A 12,168-nucleotide genomic window follows, 5' to 3' on the forward strand; every position below is an offset into this window, starting at 1 on the left:
TATGAAGCTGAGCAAGAGCAGTGTGCAGGATTTTCTGCTCAAAGACTAAAATAATCCTGTAAGATAACATACATTATTCTTTAACTGGGCAGTTTGGTATGATGAATACCTTAACTTTTGCTACTTTGAAGCTCCACGTGGTAACTTTTCTGAAAATGACTGTCATATTTGCTGAAACTATCACTATTTTCCAAAAGACATACATGAGATGGATAGCCTGTAAAAACAAACAAACAAAAAAAAAAACATGTCCCTGCTATAATCAGACTGTGGTACACCAAAAACAACTAATCAGAGCCAAGGAGTCTCGAACACAGCTGTCAGTCATCTCAATCACAGCTCATGAGCTATGGTCAGACTTTCAAAAGGGCAATGCAGTAACAGAATCTTGATTCACATTTGATTAGCACTGCGTAGTTTGACAGTTTAATCCCAGTTCACAAGCAGTGATTGACAGTGATTGACAGCTGCATTAGAGACTCCTCTGCTCTGACTGGTTGCTTTTGTTCACATGCAGTAAGGCCATTAGAAGCGCTACATGGCAATAGAGTAGGCAGAGGAGTTTGATTTTTTCCCCACAGATTATCTGTCTTATAAAGTGCTGTGTATATATAGTGACAGTGTATGCAAATATGAAATATTGTTTGTTTTTTTTAAATAAAAGTTACCAACTATAGCTTGAAGCACATTTTGATGCTAATATTTTTGTACTTTTACTTTAGTAAATATTTAATGCAGGACTTTTCCTTGTAACAGAGTATTTCTGCTCTCTGGTGGAAGTAAGTAACATAGCATGAAATTGGAAAAACTCAAGTAAAATCCAATTGCACTGATTGGGATTGATACATGATGTTGTGTGTATCTGTAAACAACAACAACAACAAAAAAGTCTATTACATCAGACACAACAGATGTACAAAAATGCACATGTCCAAATAAATGTTTTCTTCCTGTTACTCTAAGTTAAGTCCAGCCACTGTGCAAGACCCCTTTCACAATGTTATTATTTTAATGTTTAATACGAAACATATGTCTGTCAGACATCTCAACATACAGTATAGCATTGTGTGTGTGTGTGTGTGTGTGTGTGTGTGTGTGTGTGTGTGTGTGTGTGTGTGTGTGTGTACTTGTACATGCAACACAGTGAGGACTATAACCCATATTTTAGCAACAGAGTGAGGACATGTGTGCAAAGTGAGGACATTTTGGCCGGTCCTCACTTTGTCAAAGGCCTGTTTGAGGGCTGAGACTTGGTTTTAAGGTTTAGGTTAGAATGAGGTTAGGGTTAGGGTTAGGCATTTAGTTGTGATAGTTGAGGTTAGGGTAAGGGGCTAGAGAATGCATTATGTCAATGAGGGTCTTCACAAAGATAGAGGTGTGTGTGTGTGCGTGCGTGCGTGCATGCATGCAGAGAAACATGGACACAACACTTCTTGACCACGTGTGACTTTTTATTGCGTTGGTTCACATTCCAAAAGAAGATACTGCCACACATCTATCAGCAAAGAAGACTACAAGTTAGTAAAAAGGATTTTTTTTTTTTGTTCTTTCCAAAGATTAATCATGTCTTCTTACAAACATACAGGCAATGCAACAGTCTTAAAATACAAAAAATCATACATTACCAGTCATATCAATGTACACAAGGAGGACAAGCGTCATGCTTTAATTGTAACACTTTTAAATGCTTGAATTTGGTCACAATTTGGTGATTCACTGAAGGCTCTTTTTGGTTCAGATTCCACAGCATTGGATTATGGAAGGCTCAGGGATGGCTGGGGGTCACAAAGGGGTCACAGCTGCCTTCTCTCTGAGTTTCTCTAGAGCCGTTTGATCATACCCCCAAAACCAACACTGTGAGGAGTTTGTCTGTGTGCCCAAAGGCACATGCATCAGCATAAGCCTGCACTGTGTGAGTGTCTTCATGTCCCCAAACATGTGACTTAATGCCCTAATATCTTCATTAAATTATCTTGTTGAATCTTTAAATACTTATTTACCATCTGTGCTGCATAATAGAGACATGTTTTATGTGTTTGTGTGGGTGGGTGGGTTCATGTGTGTGTGTGTGTGTGTGTGCTGAGGGGTTGCATACAAAAACTCAGATTTAAAAAAAAAAAAAGCAAATAAAACATCAAATTCACATAGGTCCCAGAGCAATATAAGCACTTGCTACAATCTTACAACATTTGAGAATTTACATTTACAGATAAGGCACAGGAAATCATACAGTGGCAGCTGTTTGAAGAAACAAAGCCAGAGAATGTGAGAGGAAGATTTGTGATAAACTTAAGGCATATTTTAAGGCTTAACGTGCTTTGTTTTGTAGTACTCGCCAATGATTTGCAAAGAAATTAATCTTTACTCAGATATATGAATAGTGCAGCGTGGCCCAGAGGAAAATTTTGCTGCTCACAGTAGTATTTTCTCTTGTCAGAAATAAATCAGCTCCTTATTTGGAGATGACTAAATTCAGATTTGTTTTTCCCAACCTCAGGAGAAACTAGCAAGAGAATAAATCTGCATGAGTTCTTTAGTTGTGCTGGTGGGCTTCTCAGAGGTTTTCCAACTCTGAGAACAGATAAAATACACAGAGTTGAGACTTGAATTTGATCACCGAGACAAATGTCTGAAATTGGGTGGGCTCATTTATAAGCCAATCAAGTTCTCTTTTAGATCTTCGTGATTATTTCAGACAAGTAAAGACTACTGCCGTGCGAGAGGGAAAAGAGAATTTTAAGATTGTAAACTGGGATTGGGCTGAAATGAGAGAAGGGCTATTCCTCTGGAGTCGAATGTAAGAAGTTTGAAAAATGGTCCAGATCTCATGTTGAAGTCACATTGAGCTCAGTTGTGTCTAGGAGAAATAGGCTGGACAAAGAGATTATCGTATTTTGAATTTTCCTTTCCTCTTCTTAGGGGTGTTTTCTCAGGTTTATGAGATTAAATCAATATTGTAATCGTATTTATAAATTGGGTGATTCCAGACATTGAAATACAGCTGCTCTGCACATTATGTACATTATCAGACAAGAGATGGGGCATTATGTACAGCGGGAGTTGCCCCTAGTTGTTTGTTTCTCTTTGTATTTGAAAGCATGTCACGAGTATTGTTATTTTCTTACGGTGTAAGGACCTGCCGTGGTCACATAAAATCAAGTAGAAAGACTTTTTCACAGCCAGGTCAAGGATGCTTGTTTTCATTGATGAGCGCGGTTTCTTTTATTGTCTCGCCTCCAACAATACTTTGTGCTGATGGTGCATGATCTTTATCGCCCGGACGCCTGTTTGTACAGCACGAAAAGAGAGGATTTGGCCTGAGGTCGCTACTATAGTTCATTCTCTGATAGGGCAAAATGAGCCCTGCTCTCTGCCACGGACAACTGATATCACAGCACACATTAAAGGCTACAAAACATGGGCAAATCTAAAATGAAGAGATGCAGAATCACATTGAAAAAAGACATTCAACATGTGGTCTTTTTTTGTGGTTTGTTTTTTCCTCACTAACTCAGCTCTGGCTGTGCTACCTGGTATATAAACATGAAAAGGAGAGAAATGCTCTGAAATTGATGCACATCTCTCTTCACTTGAAAGAATCCTGTGTAAATGGATGCATAGATGAGGTGTTATGAGGGTTAAAGGCCTTGCACAGAGTCTAAACCTCTGAATGTGCAAAAAAAAAAGGAAAAAAAAGCAGGTATGCTCTTCCTCAACCTGAAAATGGACTTTTCTTCCTCCTCTCAAAGAGCTGTATACCTGTAAATGTACCGGCACTTAGTCGTGTGATGTGTGTATGCGAGAGCCCTCTCACCCGCGCCGTGTGCAGCAGCCACATGCTGCATTTGCAGTATGTCGCTGTCTGAATGGGAATGAAAGTCAGTGCCTAACTACAGCGAAATTACTGATTTGCAGACACACAAGTATATTATAACTCTCTTTCCCCTATCTACTCAAACCCCATGTAAAAATGTCTAATCCTCCATTGTAAATGATTAAAACTCTTTCAATAGAAAAAGATGTTTCTAAAAATTGAACATGGATTTTCATCAAGTAAAAACATTTCCCCCCTGCATGTGTCCTTTCCACATTTTTTAAATATAAGAACACGCTTAATAAAAAACCTACTTCTCCTCTCTTTAACCTCTACTTTTTTATATTTCATTTTTATCACAAACACGCAGATTTTTTTTGTAGAATTGTTGCCCGCGTCTTAAAGGTATTAATCTATCCCTGTTGATTTTGTTTTCCATCCACTGGTTGTTTTAACCTGCCTGTTCAAGAGTGTGCGTTGTCTTGAGTTAGGTGTGTGTGTGCTCTCTCTCTTATGTTGAACATTTGGTGTGTGCAGGTGTACATGTGCTTCTCTCTCTCTCACAGGTTCATACGGTGAGATCGTCTGACCTGGCCCTGCTGCTGGCTTTGCTCAGTCGGCTCAGCGGTCTGGTGTCTTCTATCGTATCCGTGGCCTCCATCCCTGCCTCCGCTGGAGTTTCCCCCTCCCCGTTCACCGCCTCCTCTACCTCCACATCCTCCTCCACTCTCTCTGCTTCCACCTCTGCCGGCTGCACCTCCTCAGCCACCTCCTCGTGTAATGTCACCCCCGCTGTCTCAGTGGTCTGGGCGTAGGAGGGCAGAGTCTCGTCATACACTTTAGAGATGTCCTCCATGGGCAGCACCTCCTCCGCCTTCTCCTCCAGCCCCGGGAAGGGTGGGGCCCCTCTGCCAGCCTCCATGCCCACCTCAGCCAGTGGGTAGAGGTGAGTTACGGGAGCTTTCTCCTCCTCAAGCAGCCTGTAACCTTTCGCTCTCTGCAGGGAGGGCACAGCCAGGGGGGGCAGGCTCTTCCCTTGTGGCGGCAGGGGGGCCGAGCCCTCGCCTTGTGCTGGGGCCGGGGCCGGCTTGCGGAAGACAAAGCGAATCTTCTTCAGGCCCAGGTGACTGATCTCCACAAAGTTGAGGAAGAGTGAGACACAGGCCACAGCCAACATGAAGATGATGAAGATGGTCTTCTCCGTGGGGCGAGACACAAAGCAGTCCACCGTGTTGGGGCAGGGCCAGCGGCTGCATTTGTACAGCGGCAAGATGCGGAAGCCATACAGGAAATACTGGCCCACCACGAAGCCCACCTCAAACAGTGTCTTGAAGATGATGTGGCAGATGTAGGTCCTCAGCAGGGTGCCCTCCAGCCTGAACTTCTTGCTTCCCTTTGTGCTGGTCTCCTTAGTGGTGCGGACACTTCCCTGGTCTGGTGCCAGAGGGAGACGCTCCTCGCTCAGCTCCTGCTGCCGGCTAAGTTCTGCCTCCTCGCGCTCCTTGCGCTTCTCCTCCATGTGGACATGGTGCACAGCGTGACCCACGTACACCAGAGACGGCGTGGACACAAAGATGATCTGCAGCACCCACAGGCGGATGTGGGAGATGGGGAAGGCCTCATCGTAGCACACGTTCTCACATCCGGGCTGCTGCGTGTTGCAGACATAGTCAGACTGCTCATCGCCCCACACGAACTCCGCCGCCGTGCCCAGGATGAGGATGCGGAAGATGAAGAGCACTGTGAGCCACACCCGGCCGATCACCGTAGAGTGCTCGTTAACTTCCTCTAAAATATTACCCAGAAAGCTCCAGTCACCCATGATCGGTCCGTAGCACTGCAGAATGAAGGGTGGGGTAAGAAGGGACACAGAGGGTGCAGACAGATGGGGAGGGTGGGGTAGGCAGGACAGACAGGGGGAGGGGAATAGAGCGTTAGAAAGCTACGAAAACTTGTCAAAAATAATCTAAACTATAATTTCAATCACCACATGTGATTCTTGTGAAAACCTGAAGAGTTTGAAACTTCTAAAGAGTCTCATTCGAGCATTTTATTTCCAGTTATTTCCAGATAGTTTAAAAACAATCAATATAATGAGTTATATATCAAATTTAAAGTTTTAGCAAGGCCATTTAGAAGACATTTTTGCTCTCGATGTAAACACTTTTAACTATGTCGAACATTAACAGTAGTGCAGACCAAAAAAAATCCCTTGCTCTAGCTCTGTAAAAAATTCCACACAGTAACCAATAACCAATAAAGATGAATTAGTAATAAATAGTCCCTTCTTCTGTAAGGTATGATATAGGTTAAATGTAATCAAATGGGCAACTTGCCACAGCTGCGGCTCCGGCGAAGTTGAGTCCTGTCCCGTTCTCTTGGCACCCGGCAGGGAAAAGTGAACTTTTTTCTGCCCTCTTTCCCACCTAAAGCCCCGTCCTTGTCGCCCCACTGAGCAGATGTGAATGAATCGGCTCTGATGGTTGGTTTTTAGTTTGCTGCAATATTTAAGCTTGGAGCCAGACGGCCTTTATTTGCCGGGCGACGTGTGGTGACGCAGGAGACAATAGGATCAACAGAGCCAGAGCGGGGATGTATGGGAGCAGGCCTCAGGCTCCCACACCAACATGGACACTGTACGGCCGGGGCACCGGGTCCATGGCAGAGTCCACAGCAGAGCTGCCCAGCTCCATGCGTGCAATTTCCTCACACATATGTATGTAGAAGCAGACATACAGTAGATGGAACAACAACAGCAGCTGATGTGCCTCCAGCTGCACTGCCATGCCCAACATTAGAGCAGAGAGGCAGGTCAGTGACAAACTATCAGCTCAGGCAGGGATGAAGGAGAGTTTATGTCCTGGACATTGTTGTTTATACAGCTATTCAGTGCAGGCAGCAGTAGCTTCATTCTCCTGTGGGTTTAAATAAGATCAGTGCCCTAATGTTGAGCCTTGGAAATTATTTTCTGACTGTGTTTAGAGGAGTTGGTGGTCAGCCCCAATCACTAATTTTATTTAATTTACTCAATTTTTCCATTATGTATGAGCTTTACAAGACAAATAAAAATCATATAAAGCCAGATCCAGAGTGCAATGCATGCAACAATGCTACAAAAGAAGTCCAAAAATAGCAAAAAACAACTTAAATCATTTTCATAATGAGGTTTTCAGATATTTATATCTGCAACAAAATTCATAAATCCTGTGACAAAAATATTTACTGGTATAATCACTGACAAATCACTGTAAATTGAAATAAAATAGTCCTTCTCATCTTCTTTTTAAAGCATTTAAGACAAAGTTAGCTCCTGAAAATCACACAAGGGCATTTATTTTATTTTTTTTATTTTATCTTTACACCAGGAAATGTCAGTGTTTAATCGAGCTATTTCATGTTACATTCCTGATGTGCAGTACAAGGCTTAACTGGACTCTCCACTCCTCACAAATCACTCACATATTCAGTTTTCCTCTTGATTAACTTTGAATCTGCAAACCTCAGTAGCCAAAGGAACAATACCAGTTTTTAACTGTGCAGCTAAAGATGAGATTTATTGGATGATTCAGGGCCAAACTTTTAATATGCATAGCTTTCTTTTGTTGTCTTTTTAACATCACATTTACACATTTTCTTTTGTCATTTTGTTCTTTCTCAGATATTAACATGCTTTATTTGTCACAGTGCTTTCTGATTCTTTTCAGTAAAGCCTCAGATGACCATCGATAGTGTCATCAAATGTTTTAACGTGGCTGATAACTGAGTCGACCTCTGTGTGTGTGTGCGTGTATCATCATATCTGTCACTTTGCCGGAATGTGAAGAATGTGAACCATTGAGTGAATGCACACGCCGAAATGTCTCTATTATGGAGGTTAGTCAAACTTTCCCGGCTCAGGGAAGAAAAACATTCAGCAGCAGTCTTTGATCTCTGAATCATCCACAGATGACAGAACAGAGGAAGAGCTACTGCAGAGCATGAAGATGGCCGAGTAAATATATTGACTTCTCATTGTGAAATCAGCTCCAGGTCTGTGCAGACACAATCAACAGCTTCATAAATAAGCCTCTCTACGAGTGATAAATCTTAGGAATAAGATGAATAATGACAAACATGACTTCTTAGACTCTGTAGGTCTGATTCATGACAGTCAGCTTCACACTGGCATGTTTGTTAAATACATAGTTTTGTTTTTGTGAGTAAAGACATTAACACACAAGCACAACAAATTTATTTCTATGCAACTCAATGATTTTTTAAAAAAAACTGTCATTACTGGGTTGGCTATGATTAATTTGGCCAGTTATAATAATCATAATATGATCAATGTCAATAAGTATTAATTTATTAATAAAATATTCATTTAAACCATAAAAATGTAAATATTTTTATAGGGTGTTTCAGTACATTGAAAAAGCTCTGATAGAGTTGTTTTAAGTAACATTTGCTACTGTTTTATAACTTAATTTTATTTTCAAATTGTATTTATTGAAATGTATCATGTCTATATTTGAAAAAAAAAATGCCATAAAAGCTGATTAAAAATGTTAAAAAAAACTTTAAATAATTTCTAAATATACATGTATGCTGTAAATTGTACCAGACTTTTACAAATTAGAGAAATTATACCTAAATATTTATTATCTAATATATGTTGCCCATTAATATATCTATCAAGTGATGGTATTCCTCCCACTAAAACAGAATAATAATCTAAAATCAAGCTCACTGCTTTTATAGTAGCTAACAGGTGCATGCACCTGTTCATCTGTGTCATTAAAAACAAACCACTGTTGATTGTATTTGATAAAAGTTTAGAAAAGTGTTTGAGTTTTGGACGTTTACAGGTGCTACCTTAATATTATCACTGATTGTTGTGGCTTGTTTGTTAAAGGAACTTTCTGCTCAGTCACATTTTTAAACTAATGATATTGATTGTTTTAACATGGAAAATGTGGCTTTATTTACATTCAACAAAAGTATTCCTACACATCCATGTATCTTTTTATATATATGAGTCTATCAGCAAATGGAGAACAGGATATTATTCTTATATAAATTAGAAATCTACACACTGTGTTAAAACCCAGAACCTGATAATCTGATGTCTTCATGCCAATGTTTAATACCTCCATTATAAACCACACTCACACACTGGAGAAGTTTATTTGAAGAAAGCTTTTGTTTGCCCGTTATCCAAACTGTTGAAAACTTGTTCTCCCGGTAAACCGTTGATGCACCAAATTGAAAGGAAGGAACAAAACAATTACATGGCAGTCTGAAACAGACAGTTTGTTTACAGTCACACAACTCATTTCCCCCCTTTGCACAATCTAATTTCCAGGTTCCACGATTGTTTCGTATTCCCAGGACCCAATGAAGTTTGAACAATGCGGCTTTCTTTGAAGTCTGGTTTGCATTCAGTGCTGATATTTCTTGGTTTGAACCAGCGAGAATCCATATCAGGCTTATATTCAGTGTATCTCTATGTTAACTTTTATTAGAAATGAAAAATAATTATATCTATTGTGTTTTTATTTACAAATTGTACATGGTCTGAATGCTAAAACTTTTCTAATTGCATAAATGAAAGCTCACTGCATCCATTCAGTTGTAAAGAATCTGTCCTATGAATTAAATTGATTAAATTAATAATGATTTATAAATAAAACAGATAAAGAAAGACAGACATAATCGTTTATTTATTCAATATATTTTAATCAGTCCACCAAATGTGACATATATCAGTGGTCAAAATCAACAATCAATCAGTATAAGTCATCATTCCTTTTATGGATGTATCTCCACTCTGCCCATCTCATTACAGCCGGCCCTCGCTCACTCTCAACCAATAGTCTTCTCTCTCCTAGGTGACATCACTGGGCTGGTGAACTATAGAAAGTCCACCTCTTGATGTCTGCTCCCTGATCTGTTGGTTAGTGGCAGATTTGGCCTCCACACTGAGCTTCACTGATCCCACAGCTTTTCACAAATGGATGATGTAATCTTAGAGCGATAAAGAAAAAAAAAAAGTGTGAAGCACTATCTCGTTAAATGTCCCCAAATCATTTGTGTCTCTCTGAATGACATCCAGGAGCATCAGTGTGTGTTAGCTGATTGGATAACTAGTCTCCACATATCCAGGAGCAGTGATATATTCTCATATTAAAAAAAAAAAATGTCCTCAACAAAAAGCGTAAATGCTCGCTCTCCTCTGGGCCCTGGATGGCACATGGGCTCAGCCCCGTTGGGTCGGAGGATAGAAGCCATGTTCAGAGCTCTGTGGAGGCATCAGGGTGTATCCACTGAGGTGGGGGACCAGGGGACTCCCTTTAAAGAGCTGTGTGTTGGTATAGTGGACGCTTGCATGCTAAGCCCTACAGTGGGCCCGTGAATGGCACCGGGATTTCACACAAAGACATGATGTCATGATGCAGGGTGCGGACTCTATTGAGCACGTGCAGTGAGGCGTGAGGCCAGATTAGACCTCCGAAGCAGGGCACCAACTGGCCGTTAATCAGAATGCTAACACGCTAACAAACATATCGTACGGCGATCTGCCTACGGCGCGATGGTGCCACGCGCTTCCTGCTCGCAGGGCCTTTGAAAGACAGGAAGTAACTGAAATCTTACTGTTGTAGCGACCTTATCAACGTGATGCAATTTAAGACACGTATTTCATCGAACAATATGCATTATGTGATTCTGACACGTGGTTTGTTTTGGCCTCCTGGTAACCTCTCACACAATGAACATCTCCCATCACTCCCTGAGGATAAGTACTTACAGGATGAGTAGCCGTTTTGTCGCTCGTGTGCTTTATTTTGAGTGTGTAACAATGTCCCCCTCAGAGCAGATGTAAACCTCATGATCTATACTGAGGGCACAAGGTAGTTGTGATAGTTTGAGGGTTTGTATTCACCCCGCTGCAGCGGTAAATCTGGTTTGACCACATCAAACAATCATGTCTTTGTTGCAACACATGCTCAGCCTGCCTCCTTCCATCTGCACTCCACTCAGGCCAACAGCAGGAGTTATCAGCAATGAGGACTGCAGCACAAGGGGAGCTGGCTGTTCCAAACTGCAAGCAAGCACAGGCATAGATTTGGGGGGGGGGGGACACATCCCCCTCACTATTTATGACATTGAAGTAGGAAAGGACTTTTATTTTGATGAAAATAAGGACATTTCCTTTATGAAGTGATGCAGAAAAGGCAAAAAATGGTGCATAAAAATTCACCAGAATGCAGGAAATTAGTGTTTGATGCTCAAAATTTTCTATCAAAGGACCCCCAAACCCACCGCCTCATATGTGTCCCTCCCAGTGTTGAAACAAAACTTACCACTCACAAGCAAGCATACAACTTTATTTATGAAGCACATTTTGAAAGAGAGGTTACAAAGTCACATGTGATAATTTGCACTGCTATGCTGGCATTTATTCAGTTGCAGCTGATCGTGTGTGCTGTGGGCTCTTTCTCTCAGCTCAGCTCTGAGGATGACGGTCAATGCATGCTTTAGTGACAGGCGAGGAATCACTCTGACTTCTCAGTCTTTTCAGCTGATGCTTACAATCAACCAGTACTAACTCTCATTTTGAGACAGCTCAAAATAACTGTTTTAAGTGTCTGAACGTCCTTTGAATTTGTGGACAGGCTCAAATCTGCTGGTTTTAAGTCCTCTATTGAGTAAAGGATGCCCCCTATCAGCTTCAACAGATAATTTAAATCAAGTTTAAAGTGTGTAATGCATGAAGACAGCAGTATCTCATGACCTCAGCATTTTTAGCTCACAGGAAAATCTCAGACAGACTCTACTAACACTCATTTTTCTAACTGCTGACAAATGCCATGAAAAGACCAAAACTAACAATACCTTGGTCATCCTCGCAGTACAGCACTCAGCTCTGAGCCCATTAACTCCCACTGAAAGTGCAAATCTTAAAATACCTGCTCACAATATATAGTTTAATTTCTGGAAGGGTTAATTTCGTGAAATAGCTGGGAGCTGTAGTTTTTCCTGCAAATCATTTAAACCCCTTTATTTGCATGCACCTGATCCACCACCTCTGTTCTGGTACCCACCAGCCTCTGAGGGAATTATCTGGCTTATAGGTGACTAAATGCTCCACTATGTTCCCCAGCTAGTTGCTATAATCAGAGCAGCATCTTTGACCCAGCACTGTATGTATCAGACAAACACACATAAAAAAAAGATACTTTTAAAAAGCCTCAGAGAGTTGGGGTAATGATACAAAATAAAAGCACAGTAGAATTTGGCCTCATTGCTTTGCTTTGATTGTCTTGTGTTTGGCTTGCTAGTCAAAATTTTGGAGATTTAGGGACAGGGAAATT

At 41.1% G+C, this 12,168-nt stretch overlaps 1 protein-coding gene across 1 annotated transcript; it reads right to left on the minus strand.

The window, feature by feature from the left end:
• Positions 1 to 1,470: 1,470 nt before the first annotated feature.
• LOC126393108 (gap junction alpha-8 protein-like) lies at positions 1,471 to 6,280 on the minus strand. The gene is made up of 2 exons (XM_050048977.1): positions 6,151 to 6,280; positions 1,471 to 5,651 (listed from the first exon to the last, which is right to left on the minus strand). The coding sequence occupies exon 2, from the start codon at positions 5,634 to 5,636 to the stop codon at positions 4,383 to 4,385; it is 1,254 nt and encodes a 417-aa protein (XP_049904934.1). The 5' UTR covers positions 5,637 to 5,651; positions 6,151 to 6,280; the 3' UTR covers positions 1,471 to 4,382.
• Positions 6,281 to 12,168: the final 5,888 nt, after the last annotated feature.

Source organism: Epinephelus moara, chromosome 7 (assembly GCF_006386435.1).
Source record: "Epinephelus moara isolate mb chromosome 7, YSFRI_EMoa_1.0, whole genome shotgun sequence".
Classification (NCBI taxonomy): domain Eukaryota; kingdom Metazoa; phylum Chordata; class Actinopteri; order Perciformes; family Serranidae; genus Epinephelus; species Epinephelus moara.

What these genes read in the sequence shown, in the direction of transcription:
- LOC126393108 (XM_050048977.1), bottom strand. Translation starts at nt 5,636, where the DNA reads ATGGGTGACTGGAGCTTTCTGGGTAATATTTTAGAGGAAGTTAACGAG.